General features: G+C 37.1%; 2 protein-coding genes across 4 annotated transcripts in view; one reads left to right on the top strand and one right to left on the bottom strand.

The window, feature by feature from the left end:
• The first annotated feature begins 602 nt into the window (after positions 1 to 602).
• On the top strand, positions 603 to 5,062 carry LOC149818964 (large ribosomal subunit protein eL36y-like). Its single transcript, XM_089984880.1, has 4 exons — positions 603 to 681; positions 1,884 to 2,004; positions 2,943 to 3,142; positions 4,772 to 5,062. The coding sequence occupies exons 2-4, from the start codon at positions 1,903 to 1,905 to the stop codon at positions 4,800 to 4,802; spliced, it is 333 nt and encodes a 110-aa protein (XP_089841006.1). The 5' UTR covers positions 603 to 681; positions 1,884 to 1,902; the 3' UTR covers positions 4,803 to 5,062.
• A 2,871-nt stretch (positions 5,063 to 7,933) lies between these two features.
• LOC149818965 (uncharacterized) overlaps positions 7,934 to 15,058 on the bottom strand; it is a 39,946-nt gene continuing 32,821 nt past the window's right edge. The window contains exons 4-11 of one of the 3 annotated variants that reach the window (XM_089985211.1): positions 14,281 to 14,369; positions 13,474 to 13,577; positions 13,280 to 13,358; positions 13,026 to 13,101; positions 12,825 to 12,939; positions 12,193 to 12,724; positions 9,992 to 10,516; positions 7,934 to 8,464 (exon numbers count right to left, since the gene is read on the bottom strand). In XM_089985211.1, coding sequence (XP_089841337.1) covers positions 10,000 to 10,516; positions 12,193 to 12,724; positions 12,825 to 12,939; positions 13,026 to 13,101; positions 13,280 to 13,358; positions 13,474 to 13,577; positions 14,281 to 14,369 — 1,512 coding nt within the window. In that variant the 3' untranslated portion in view covers positions 7,934 to 8,464; positions 9,992 to 9,999. Of the gene's footprint in view, positions 8,465 to 9,827; positions 10,517 to 12,192; positions 12,725 to 12,824; positions 12,940 to 13,025; positions 13,102 to 13,279; positions 13,359 to 13,473; positions 13,578 to 14,280; positions 14,370 to 15,058 lie in introns of those variants that run through there. The other 2 variants (XM_089985210.1, XM_089985212.1) reach the window with 2 other exon arrangements.

Raw genomic sequence — 15,058 nt, forward strand, 5'->3', positions numbered from 1 at the left:
GTAGTTTTTCCATGTAATCCCAAAAACAAAAAGTTGATTTTAAAAGGTTGAAACTAAAAATGAGATTTAGTTAACCTTTATAAGGATGAATTAGTATTTTTGAATTATGATTTTAATGGTAGTTATCATGTGGGGATTATTTGCTTAACTCATAGTCACAAATATTAGTGTTTTTTTTCAAGTCTCATGATTCCATTGCGAGTTTTTTCAAAGATGGATATAATCCCCAAAAACCACGATGTTTCAAGAATATCCTTTATTTTGAAAATATTGCCTTTTTATTTCAATTATCACGTTATTAACTAATATTTATTATTTTTATTTTTAATATTTAAAAGTTTTATATGCTTTCTTATTTATTTTAAAATAAAAAATACAGTATTTTCTGAGAAAAACATAATTTTCAAACTATCGCGAGATTTTCCTTTGCTAAGAAAATCCCCATGACAAAGATTTATGGCTGGCTTAAAACTTAAATCTTTGGGAGGCGTATTTTAAAAATGTAAAAGCTTTTGAGGGCGTATCAATTAAGCCTAAATGTTTGGTGGTATTTGAAAACTAACGCCCTCCACGCAAAACCCTAATTTCTCCCTCGTTTTTATAGGAGGGCGTGGCCGCCAAAAACCGTAATTTATCTTTCTTCTCTTTGGAAGGGGAGGAAACGTCGAACGGATCTGCGAGGTAATTGTCTCTATTGCGAGATCTTAGAGCTTCCCATCCCCTTCTTTGTATGTGTTCTTCGAGAGAGATCTCATACAACCCTAGTTCCTAGTCCGTTTCTGAGTTTTCCCCTTCTTTTTCAGGGCTTCTGAATTGTTTCGTGTGCCGTTAGTCTGAAAACAACGACAATTTGGCGTTGGTTTCGTGTTATTTGAATTAGACTTGTAGAAGTACGTGCTGTCGAATAATTCGATTAGGGTTTTGTGCTGCGCCTTTATGCTAATTGCTTTGGTAGGTTTCTGTTAGTTATTAGTTATATTTGATGCCCTTGTGTCCCGTTTGATGATGGATTTTTTTTTTGTTGATCGTCTTTGCTTTTCTTGTTTGGCGGATTTTTTACGTGATACTTTAAGTATGAGTTGCTTGTCACTGTTCAAAGCGAGTATTTTCTTAGTGGATTTTGTGGATTTTTAAGTCATCAATCATGTGGGGCTTTAGTTTTGTGCAAAAGAAAAAGAGCGGGTACGCAATGGTGAAGATGAAAAGGAAATTTACTTCATTTGTTCAGCTAGTCAATACTTGCACTTGTTTTCCTGGTGCTCATGATATCTCAGAAGATGAATTATTTTAAAAAAGAAAAAAAGGAAGGGTGTTGAGGTTGTGTTTGGCCTACTTCTCGGTTGAACAAAGGCTAGAGAGAATTCCGCTGATATGGTCATTTTCTTTCAGGGAGTATTTATCTCAGGTGCATACATAGGTTCTATTTCTCTGCTTATGCAGTAAACTGGGATAGGTTGGGGTAATGCACTGGGAATCTTGATGTGTTATTGCATTCTAAATCACAACGCAATGTACTGGATTGTTCCAATTTCTAAGACAACTGGAGGCACCCCAAGAACTCCTTAGAGCAGCGTTATCCCTGCGTGTTCTTTCAGTGGTTCTCTGGACCTCAAACTTGAGTTGTTCAAATAGCTAGATGTGCCAGGTCTTCAATGTGGTTGATGATCCCTGTTTTGAACCTGTATACTTGCGTGCCATATCTGTAGAAGTCCTTTAATTGTCTCAAGTTGATAATATAACCAGGGTCAGTGACAAGCTCTATAACAGTAATGTTGTAGGCATTGGTAGGAATTGTACTCTCTTTAGCTTTATATTCTTTCAAGCTAAGAATGCTGTTTTGTTCTGATTCTATTGTTTTTCCTTTTTTTCTTGGTTTTTTGTAGTACTGAAGAATAGCATCTGATGGCTCCAACACCGCCAAAAACTGGACTTTTTGTTGGACTGAACAAAGGGCATGTTGTAACCAAACGTGAACTAGCTCGTCGTCCATCAGATAGAAAGGGTGTAAGTTACAATTCTCTGCAATTATTTGTGTGCATAACCTTTGGAAAATTTTGACAAGGGAACCAAACTTTTGATTGTGTTGGTAAAAAACAAACTTTTGTAAAATTGTACTAACTCTTCTTAGGTTAGTACTTAGTACAAAGAAATTATCTTTTTCGCCCTCTAGAAATGAGGAAAAGTACTCTTCGTGTCAAATCAGCCCCTCTTTTCAACCTGGGTTTTGTGGTGCTTATGAACTAGGTCGGTTTTAATTTGGTATGCCCCTCCCTTAATTTTGTCTCAAATCATCCTTGTTTTCTCTAGATCATCATCACCTCCCTCATGTCAACACACGAGTTGAACTTGAAGAAGAAAAGGGACTGGGGAGAAGAGTAAAAGTGTTTAAAAAAACAAGGTCATACCTAAAGTTGGTATAAATTTGCTCCCTATTTGGATGTATTTATAAATGACTGTTTTTCATTTTTTTATATTAATTAGTTATTTTTCATGTTTGATAGTTCTATTTTTATTTTTAAACAAGTTTTCATAAATAGAAATAAAAACCACCCCTTTTTTAAAAAACAAAGGGGGTCTTTTTTTTTCTTTTATATTTCTTTTTTTCGGACACTCCCACTCGCCTTATCTTCTCTTCTTCCCTTCCTCAACCAACTATCTGCTTTGCTAGAAATTTTTCTGGTGATGACGGTAGAAATCATTTCTCCGAGCTCTCACTTGTCAAAACTCCAGTTTTTCATTCATCGTGTGTTCAAGTGTTCTTTGTAAATTTACTTTAGGCTTTCAATTTTGGGATCTGGATATGTTTTTTTATTCATGCCCATCTTCTCTAACCTTGCACTATATTTCTTCTTCCTGCATTAAGTTTACATGATTGTTCATCTAATAATGTCTTCTGAGTGAATTTATGCTTATGAATTAGCTTGACCTATGTTCTTGTGCAGAAAAGCAGTAAAAGATCACATTTCGTCCGCAACTTGATCAGAGAGGTTGCTGGGTTTGCACCCTATGAGAAGAGGATTACTGAATTGCTAAAGGTTGGGAAGGACAAGCGAGCACTAAAAGTTGCCAAAAGAAAGCTGGGAACTCACAAAAGGGCTAAAAGGAAGCGCGAGGAAATGTCCAGTGTTCTTCGTAAGATGAGGTACTGCATTTAATAGAAATTGAAACACAAAAACTCTTACACTGTGAACATACTTACCGGCAAGCACTGTGTTTTCATGGATAATATATTTCTTAGAAGTTAGAAAGCGAGTTGCAGAATCTGAATCTGTGGTGATTTGCCATGAAAGATTTAGGTGTCTGTATCTATCATTTTTGTTGATTTAAAATGAACAGCAATACAATGTTCCTCTGAATAATGTTGTAAAATATAAACAGTTTTTTTCTTTTTGTCTTTTAGTGAATTCTTATAATCTTCTAACTGCCATTTTACCAAGTTATATATATGTTTTTTTTATCTTGGAGGCTAACAGTGTGGAGGCTTTTATTCAGATTAACATATTATGCATCTCTTCTATCTGCACTATGTTGTTATCTTTTCAGTCCATTTCGAGGGTTTTGAGGAGTTGCTTATGTTTTTATCAAATTGCATATGTAGCACTCATGTAAAAATACCTTCAAGCTCTGAAGCTCTTAATATTATTTGATTCATAGTGCTTGTTGGTGCGAATGATGTCAGGTAGTTCAATAAGTTTTGAAAATCACACGCTTGCCTGGCCTAGTTATTGAGTTGCAATTACAGAGCTTTGGAGACCTAAAAAGTTGGAAATGCATGATAAGAAAAATTTTGGATTGGAAATTTCGTCATTTATTTTAAGTGCCTTATTGCACCACCAATTTAATACATAAGTGAAAACAAAGAAGACCAAGAAAAAAAAAGGTGATTGTTTTCAAGTCTACCCATGGTCATTCTACATATTAAATTTCATGATTTCAAATCATCTATCTTTCCCATATGGTTAAGGTCATGAAGGTGCTCCACCAAAACTTTGTTAAATAATTCCTATGCTTGGGAAACATGGATGAATAGTTTTCAATTTAAACCACATGATGTGTGCACTGATTGGAAAACTATGTTTCTTTATAGTGGAACTTCTGAAATATGTTATTTATTTTTGTTCCATACGGACATGGATTCTTATGTGATTAAGCTTGTATTCTTGTGACTTGGTCACGGTTGCAGTAGCTTGTTTCAAGTTCCGTTAGTGTTGCCAGTGAGTTGGCCTTTCTATAAGTTTGTTGGTAACATATGGTGTTGGAAACTTGGAACATCATAGGGCTTTCTGGTAGAGTAGGTAGTTAGAATCTTGAACATAATAAAGGTTTATCTATCTGCTACGGCGTCTTATTATTACTTCTAATATGATATTAGGTAACTTGTACATGAAGTTTAAATATCTCCATTTATAGTCATAGTCAAGGAAAGGTTTTGATAACTTTAGCACATTAATATTTTTTATTTGTCTGCAATGTATTTCAAATTCAATTTTATATGAAAAACTCAAACATGAGTATATGTAAAAGTAAGGTTTCAAAATAAATAACGAAAATAAATATATAAATTGGCTTAACCTGGATTTATTTAGGCCTTCAGGACAAGTCTTATGACTTGGTAAATCCTTATGAGTCTTCTTGAATACCATGCAACTCATACCTGAATTTGCAGTAACTTTTTGGGTTTTTAGGTTGTTGGATCGGCATGCTTGTATTGTTTTGAATGCACATTTGATAAGATGATTTGCCAGTTTCTACTCTGACTTTTGCTTTACAGGTCTGCTGGTGGTGGTGAGAAGAAGAAGTGAGCGGATGACCAACTTCAAGTTAAGACCTTGATACTTATTTTGTACTTGAGTTTGGCATTGTGTTTATCAATCTAGGATGATTTTTGCTATTGTTATTTAGAGGCTTGAGGCCAATTGTTATTATGCAAAGATGAGATATATTTCGTCACTTAAATTGAGCTTGTTTTTGATATGTTGGACCTCACCTGACTTTGGATTGTGGATCTTATTTTATCATATTTAGTCTCAAGCTGTGGTGGCCAGCTGACTCAGTTTCGTCGTTTATCTGTTTTACTTAAGTCTGAAGAATCCCATTTTCTTGTCTTCAAAGATTGGTTGGTCAAATTGGTGACTCATATAATCCTGAATTGATCAAAGTCCTCAATCAACATGTTTGAAATGTCTTTAGTGCCTTTCTTTTGAATCGATGACATTTCACCTTTTTATGACTACAGCAGTAAGGTAATCTTGAAGTGAAAAGCTTCACATTCATGCAACTTTGTTCAGAGTTGCCACTAGACCTGATGGTCCGGTATCTAGTGAGATAAGCTAGGATTGGTAGTTTCTTTAATTACTATGACGATTCTTGTTTTACATTCCCATTATTTATTAATATTTCTGTTGATGATGTAATGCACTGTACGACCTTGAAATTCAGAATAGGATATTTTTGTTTGTTTTCTCATTTATATTATTTAGTCAAACAGGGGTTGCTCACTAGTTTACTGATATTTAATAGTATCTTTTGGTGTTTTTGAAATTTCTTGGCAGTGATGAAGCCTTATGAGGAATCTGTTGATCAGCTTAATTGCTGATATGATACTTCCCATATGCAAAGGATTTCTGAGCCATGTTCTGGTCAGTTTTTTGTGCCTTTTTAACGCCTGGATTAGAGGAAAGATTTATGAGTAACTTTTCTTCTTATTGGGTAATTGCAGCCATATCTTTTTTTTGTTGGTTTCCTGTTATTTGCCGTTCTTTGTGCCTTTGAGCATTTAGATTAGAGGAAATGTGTGAGAACCTTGTCTCCTTGTGGTGTGTGTTTGGATACAGGGCATTGGGGAGTTCAATTTCAGGAATTGAATTTCCAAACTCCAATTCCTTTGTTTGAGGTTTTACGTGGGATTGGAATTGGATCCATTTCCTTTGTTTGTATTCAATCATGGAAATGGAATCCAATTTCAATTTTAAATTTTATATTTCATACTCGAATCTAGCACAATGGTAACCCATTGCCTGTTCTAGATATGCTCTCTTCCTCCCCCCCCCCCCCCCCCCCCACACACACACACACACACACACACCTCCGGTCTAAAATAAGGATGGTAGTGTACTGAGGGGAAATGGGACCTTGCTCCGCCTTGCCCTATTTGGATCGGATTTAGGTTAAAATCAAAACCTGTGCGGGGATGGACTTGCACATTCTTCTGCCCCTTCTCCGATTCCTGTTAGTAAAATAATTAAAATACCCTTCGGCGGTTTGACCTCCTTTAGGGTTGGCAGTGGATTAAGGGAAAATGGGGTCTTGCCCTGCCTTGCCCCATTTGGACCAGCGAATCCAAACCTGTGCAGGGACGGAGCAGAATTTTGAGATGGGGCGGGGGTGAAGACCCTGTCCCACCATTTGCCCCGTGACATGTACAGTTGTGGCAAAAAATTTAAATTGTATTGTATATAGTATGAAAAACATATTATTAACTGTCTTGGCAATGAGTTTGTTGAAGCTCATTGTCCTCTAGTCAGCCTTCTCGTAGAGCCATTTAGACTTCCTAAATGGGTACGCAGCTGTGAAACTTTTATTTTTTGGATAGGCAAGCTGGGGTTAATCAGACGCTCACTAGTTATACAACCTTACCATTGGGTGTTCACTAACTACTCTTACCAGACATGCGATGCCCCTTTGTACCATTTTTACTCGGATTAACCACCCCAGGATCATAGACCTAGCCACGCTAGCTGTGTCATCACCCTTCACCTTGTGCAAGGAGTGATGTACATGGGATTTGAACCTAGATTGCCCGGTTGTTACTTAGCAGTGAAAAAACGTCTAGACCACCCGGTTGGTACTTATCAGTGAACAACCGTGCTCTAAGGGTTGCTTTGATCGCTAACAAGTGGCGATATCTATGGGTCTGCTAATATTTCTACTCCTTGTTGCTTAGGCCTGCGGATAGTAACATGTGTACAGCATGTAACGTTGTGTATGCCACAACAAACTCTGATTTTCCATACATGGCAGGAAGAATTAACACTGGAAGCCGAGTCCCAATGTTCTCACCTGGCTTCTTTGCTACCGACTTTGGTCCTTAAGGGTGTCAATAGTTGCTATGGGGAAACTGAATCGAACCGACAAATGTTATGCAGCAATGCAGCCCTCTGATGTTAATCAATTACGTTACAAATTGCTGATCCGAAAAAAATCACCTTACAAATTACGTGATGCTTATGCTACAACATAATCTTCAGATTTATATATGCTGTTTTATGCATGTCTTGTTTTATTAGCATTATGCCATACAATCAACGTGCCTGTGATTTTATTTGCCAATTTCTTTTAATAAAGTATAGTTGGAAGAGATGCACTGTCTTAATTGCGAGGCTTTGGCTTTTTTAATCTTATGGGGGACCATCCTCAGACTTGCCTGGCGACAATTAAAGAGTAGTTCACTGTTAGGTTTGGAGTTCACAGATAGCCTCTGCTACAGTCTGAATGTGGATGGATCTTGTCAGGGAAAAATGCTCCATGGGGAACAAGTTTGTCCTTGTTTGAAGCTGTTACCATTTGGTTTGGATGTGGACATTGCGGAAGAAGTTAGCTTCGTCAGTTAATATGGTGACCAACTCTGATATCACAAGCAACTTTCCCTCTAAAGCATTTCTCATGATCTAATCAGGTTGAATTAAGTCCAGTCTAGTGCAAATGACAATTGAACAGGACACCAGATTGGGATGTTTATTGCCATTACCTCCTTAATTACACTTGTTTTTTATTTAATGCATAATCATTCAGCATTGGATCCGAAATACTAATAGGACTATGTTAGATGATATTCTTGTTTTATTTCCCATTGAGAGCTGTATGTAAGGGATACAAAGTGAGACACAGGAAAAGAGGCTGTCGATCCTGTCTAACCTGATGCACTTTCAAGATGGAGTAGAATCGTTGATACTTATTGAACAATGAAGAGGGAACGGTTAACAGAGGGTCACATTTTAACAAACAGTTGTATGTACCTTGAATCAAAGTATAAAGACAATAAAAAAACATTACTAAACAATATGAACTAGTGCCCTTAAAGGAAGGCATGGTGCAGTTACCCGAATGGGCTGTATTGCCCAATCCTTGCTTACCAATTTTCCAAAATTTTCAGGTTGCACTTAATCAAGAGTCTGTTGCTCAACTTCCTCTGGATGTCCCTTTTCTGCAGTTTTTCACTTTAATTTTTGCATAAAGCACACTTTTGTATGATTCACCAGATACCCTTCGCTTTAATTTTGCAAACAGGCCTCCTGATGCTTGTCTTTTCCATTCTCCAAGTTCCAAACCCCCCTTTTCCTTTCTCCTGTTCCTGAACTGACCAGATTATGATATGGATAAAATTCGTTGGGAATCACCAACATGCTTTTTGACATAAGCACCTGTCTTGCCATAGGTTGCAGTCATTTCTCTGTGGGAATCCCACCTGTACGGAAGTTAAAAACAGATACATGTGGATATAAATGGAAATGTAAATAAAGAGGTTTTAGATGCAATCAGGCTTTATTCAGGAAAGGTGGACAAGTTAGGCTATTGTAGTGTGGAGCACAAACCCATACCCTAACTTCTCAAGTTTTTAGATGTGGGTGTATCAAACATCTCCTGAGGACACAAGCGTGTCAACGGGTCGGATTTGGTTCGGACTCGGACCTGATTTGAGATTCTGGTACCGGGTTCAATCGGACCCACCATAAGAGAAACCATATCCGGATCCTATAAGGATTACCCGAACCATACCTGGTAAAATATTTTTTTTATCCTTTTACATTGAAAAATAATGGATCATTGTTGGAACTCGGGTCGGTTCTGAGTCTTATAAAATTTCACAAACCATACCAGGATCCATATATTAATCAGACCCTTCCGGTCCAACCCGAAGTCTAACCGGACCTTATTTATCACCAAACCCTGACCCTATAGGGTTTGGTACAGATAGGATCCAGGTCAAACCCAACCCATTGACACAAACACAGACTATGATATGGATAAAACTCGTTGGGAATCACCAACATGCTTTTTTGACATAAGCACCTATCTTGCCATAGGTTGCAGTCATTTCTTTGTGGGAATCCCACCTATACCGAAGTTGAAAACAGATTAGGATATAAATGGGAATGTAAATAAAGAGGTTTTAGATGCAATCAGGCTTTATTCAGGAAAGCTGGACAAGTTAGGCGATTGTAGTGTGGAGCACAAACCCATATCCTAACTTAAGTTTTTAGAGATATAAATGGGAATGCAAATAGAGGTTTTAGATGCAATCAGGCTTTATACAGGAAAGCTGGACAAGTTGGGCGATTGTAGTGTGGAGCACAAACCCATACCCTAACTTCTTAAGTTTTTAGATGAGGGTGCATCAAACATCTCCCGACACAAGCGTGTCAGCAGGTCGGATTTGGTTCGGACTCAGACCTGATTTGAGATGCTGGAAACGGGTTCAGACCCCAGGTTTAATCAGACCCACCATAAGAGAAACCATATCCGGGTCCTATAAGGATTATATGAACCAAACACAAACCATACCCGGTAAATTAATTTTTTTATCCTTTTACATTGAAAAATAATGGATCGTTGTCAGAACTCAGGTCGTTTCTGAGTCTGGTATGAAATTTCATAAACCATACCAAGATCCATATATTAATCAGACACTTCCAGTCCAACCCGAAGTCTAATCAGACCTTATTTATCACCAAACCCTGACCCTATAGGGTTTGGTACAGATCAGATCCGGATCAAACCCAACCCATTAACACACACACAAACGAGTTCCAAAGAGGGAGAGACAGACGGACATAAATACAGAGATAGATTTTCATTTTCAATAACTGCCCGCCTATAAACTGATGGGCAAAGAGCCGTATGTCAAAATTACACCTCATCTACCAAGTTGCAGTAATCATGTAAAGCACAACAATTGGAGAAAAAAGAAAGGGGTACTTCTAATTGAACTTACGTGATCAATCACATTTTGAACTTCTGTGAAATCCTCTCCACCCCTTCCTTACATTCTTCAGTGAGCCGCTTGACCCCATTCTTAACTGTTGAATTAAAACCAGCAACCGACGATGCAGTGCTCCGCGATAAATCTTCCCCCGTGTCTTTCAAAACTGAAACCACAGTAGTTTTGACCTCTCTGGCCTTCTTTGCTACCTCGGATGCTCGTATTTTCAAAATCTCAATTATCGACTTTATTTTTTGAATAATTCTTTCAATGACAGCGAAGGATTTCCCTTTTACTTCACTGGCCATAACCTCAAGCTTATTCACCAACTTTTCACCCCGACCAATTGTTTTGTTTGTCAGAGATTGCTCACTGGAAAATTTTTCAACATTTAGCCATGTCACTTCAGTAACAGCATCATCCTGGAGCTCACTGTCAACGACAACTTTGATGCCACGTCGCTCCCAACGGTCCCTTGCTTCTTCTAATGCCTTGGCATGTTCGCGTGCTCTCTTTGCCTCGTCCTCAGCCCATGCCCTGCAAATCACCAATGAGTAAGCATCAAATAGTGTGTTCCTTAGGAGCAGCATTAGATACAAACAATTCGATGACCACCACCAGGGAAGCTATGGGCAATACAGGCTGGGGAACATATTTTCAGGCATGAACCCAATAACTCATCTGTTAACAACTCTCTCTTAGAATAAGTTGTTTATCTATTATAGAAAGGATCACAAAGTTTCAAGTAGTTAATGAATTCTTGGGGGAATCATCTAGAAGTGCTGGCTATCAAGATACTTTTCAAAGATCGCTTGACAACCATGGACAAGTGATAAGAACACCAGTACCATAACACACTGTTGGACATAAAGAAAGAAATCATAGACAAGGAATTTTATAATGTTATGAGCACCAGCACACTCCAGTGAAAAAATAAATATCCACAACAATACATAGTTAAATGTCCCTTGCTAACAGCAGTACTAGGACCAATGACTGCCTGCAAAGTTGTCGTGTTGTACTCATGATTTCAAGAAATACTAAAATCCCTTTCCATAATAATGTTTTCTCCAATTTTAATATCCTAATATAAGTAATCCTACTCAAAACCATATCTGCAAAAGCTGAAACTTGGAAGAGGAAAAAAGCATTCACCTTCAGTTCATGAAGTCTATCATCACTTTGGAAGAAGAATATTTCAATATAACAGTGACTGTGACTGACAATAAATTTCCTCACAGAATATTGAATGGGTCCTGAAATATTTACTGCTGTAAAATGATAATCTACATAAACCAGCAATCACTAAACTAGACACTTAGCTGTAACTGAAAAAAAAGTCTTTAACAAAAAATGGAATAAAAAAACACAAGGGACATTTTTAGAGGGAAGAGTTGTTCACACAGAACAGTCAACACTGGATGGTCTATTACTTAGTGGAAGTGAAGGATGAAGAAAGAAAAACCACAAAAAAAGTAGACTTTAGATAAGAAACAACCTAACATTAAGTATAATAGAGACGGAATATATTTCCTCATATTCATCATGCACACGAACAAGACTACTGGACATGAATGGGCATGGTTTTGGGCATACCCACATTTTCTAGGAAACAGCAATTACTACCAGAAACCTTTTAGCAGACGAACAGATTTAGAATATTAGACCTTTTTTTTATTGTTTTAGGCAAGTCGGTCAAAATAATAAGCAAAGAAAAATTCCTAAAGCACCTGGAAATTCAGTGGCATATACACAGGCTTCTTCAGTATATATATTTAATGGTATTAGCAAGGGGCCAGGGCAAAGCATAAAAAGCATGTCACATTCTTTAGATATATAAACTACTGTTGTTCATTTCACTAACCTACCCCGAGTAGTGGAACTCAAAAGTTAGGACTATGGTCATCTCACGGTTTTGGACATGCACAAGATCTTGAGAGGCTCAAATAGTTAATGGGGCCTCGAATAACATCAGCATTGGGTTTTCAAAGACCCAAGAGGCCATTACTCTTTAGTTTTAGGCTTCATCCTCAGTATTATGCTCTACAAAGCATTTTTTTTATTCCTAAGAAACCTTCATTTTGTCAAAGGAAAATTTATCATGCAACTCTTCTCATTAATAACCCAGTAAAGGGGCAGTCCAGTGAATAATCCCATGGATACGATTTGATTAAAACCTATATGCATAAAAAAATGTCAGAAAGAAAGTGCACCTGGCCATAGATAAAGCTTTTCTTTCAATTTCCAGCTCATACTGCAACTTAATAAGAGCCTGGTTTCCGCTTTCAGATTCTTTACGAAGTTTATTAAGTCTATCCCGCTCAAAGGATATCTCTATCTTGTCACTCATGAGACTCTGCAACTGTTCCTCCACCTCATGCCTTAATTTTGACAGAACCTTCATTTCAGATTCAACAGTAGCCCGCCCCTTCAAAAGCAGACTATTTTCTTCATTCCTTTCAGCTTTGATATTTTCCAGTTCTGCTGTAGCTTCTTCAGCTAATTTCTCAACCGCAACTATTTTCTCCCTTTCAATTGCAAGTTCCCTCTCAAAGCTTAAATGGAGATCCTTCTCAACTTGAGCTACTAAAGCAGAATGTGCAGCCACAGCTGTATCGGCCAATGATTCTGCCTCAATACGAGCAAGCTCCTCTCCAACGACTTCTGCAGCATCACCAACAGCAAGAGCAATAGCAGCTTGTGCTTTTGTGACTGGTTTATCAGGTTGAAATAATCTTGTATAACCTATTTTTAGACAACAAAAAGAGATGGTCATAAACTGTATTTTCCAGTGTTTGAATGAAGCATTTACTTACATATTAATATTGAATGAAGATTTTCATACCAAAAGCAAGTGCTGTTATCCCTTGTTCTCCAGCAGATATATCAGCCATAAGAGCAGGCCAAGCATCTGGACTTATCCTATCTATGTCGATGAAGCCAGAATGCTGATAAAGCGTCTGAAAGAAACTAATGCAAAGCTTAAGTTTTCTATCTCCTTAAAAATCTGAGTTACTAAAATAACTAGATATTGAATAAGAACAACCTTTTTATCAACCTCTGGGAGCTGACGTTTCTCAACTGCCATCTTCCAACTCACCAGGTCCTGCCGTGAAAGAGGACTGCAATGCATTTTTAGGCAGAAGGAAAAGGTTAGGAACCAAAAGACGAGTCATTTTATGCAATAAAGAAAAAAGAAAAGACTGTTATATCATCTAGCCTGTTTTATGAACTTCAGGTGCAGATTACAAGAAATGCACATTGACAAGGACCATATCTTTGAGATACCAAGTAAACTACCTGTCAGGGGAAAATAAGAAATTATCTTGCTCTCCTTCACACGAAAGTTTGCTTGAGATAAGTCCTGCTTCTGCCAAGCCTGTATTGTGCATTATCTGTTAAGTGACCATGCCATACATAGAAATAAAACCTTTCGAATTTCAACAAGCCAAGTGGAACTTCCTCAAGGCCTAGAAGCAAATCTTATTGATCACCTTGAATTGATGTAAAGTCAGGGTCCTGAGGAGTAATATCATCAAACGCAAGGTCCGTAACATTTTCAATATACATAGCTGGGTACACCTTTGATATTGAACTCCTGAACATGGAAGTAAGCAGTTACTATGCAATTGAATAAAAAAGCATCAACAAGAAATGTTATTAATGTGATTTCCTGATGCTTTGATGCCCCATTTTAAATTATTTTCTACCAAAAAAGGCTTGAGAAACTAAACCAAATGTCATCAAGCAAAAACACAATTTATTTGTTCAAATTGTAATGAACAAGTTTTTTCAATCTATTTTCAATTTTTACATGCATCCAGTTCATTTTTTACCTTTTTTAATATTTTATTGACTATTATTTTGCTAATAATTGCATACAAAACAGGAAATGAATAATGCTCCATTTAGTTCATTTTTCCAGTGAAAAAAGTGTCATTTTCCCTAATCACTGTAACAACAAAAATTAATTGGAAGTGAAGATTATTTAATAAGTTACAGGAAAGAAAGCAACTCCAACTCATAAGAAATCATATTCTTTTAATATTAGAATGAGTTATGATTTGAGATACAGTTTGAAACTAATTTGTTTTTATCTTACTCATTAGCTTCTAATGCTTTAGGATAAAAAAAGGCCACAGGTAAACTTTCTCTGGACTAAATATCCGTAGGCATCCTTGGCTACTCTAATAATGATGCAGACGTATGGAACATTCAATTGTCATCCTGAATTCATGATGCTTGAAAAAAGAAAGATGCAGCTATTTGATAAATCAACAGGAAAAGGTCACCATGCACACCTTGAGAGAGCACTACTTGCAGCAAGCAACCATCGGGCATATTCACGACGGGTACAAAGATCACCTGGCTGGACATCAGGCTCAATAACCTGTCAAGATAGGTGCACTCAGAGTGACATTGGCATCTACTGATGCAAAAGCTATGAGTACCACTACATATAATTCTCAAATGGAACAGACTTTCACTAAGCATTTAATTATTCTGCATTAACATAAAAAATTACCATCTCAAAATCCACTGTATTGTTGTGTAACCTTTAGATAAAAAATAGAATAATCCTTTCATTCTACAACAAGCTGAACACTAAGAACATCACGGGCTAAGAAGATAAAACATAACCAAGCAACTCCATGAAAGCACTTGAAGAAACAAAAATGGCTTACAACAACCTGATGTTATTATCACGGTGTATGTGAAAGTATAAAACAACATGCATAACCACAGTTACAAATCCAAGAATGGATAAACACAAAAGCACTAAGGCACTACACAAGCACAAAGTGCATACAAGGTTATAAAGACCCAAATGAACAACATAAAAAATATACACTTTATTGATCACAAATGCTTAAGCAAAGCCTTATCTAACAAAGAGGAAAAAGACACTATTGCAAGAATGGGTTGAAGACCTTCAAGCACCAACAAATCATTTACCAACAAGTGCAATACACAAGCACAAGTGTCAACAAGGACACAATCACAAATGCTACAAAGAGCACAATCACAAGTATCATAATCACAAGTGCTACGAAGAGCACAACCACAAGTGCCACTAAG

The sequence above is a fragment of the Nuphar pumila genome, chromosome 13 (assembly GCF_984573655.1).
Source record: "Nuphar pumila chromosome 13, dmNupPumi1.hap1.1, whole genome shotgun sequence".
NCBI classification, from domain to species: Eukaryota; Viridiplantae; Streptophyta; class Magnoliopsida; order Nymphaeales; family Nymphaeaceae; genus Nuphar; species Nuphar pumila.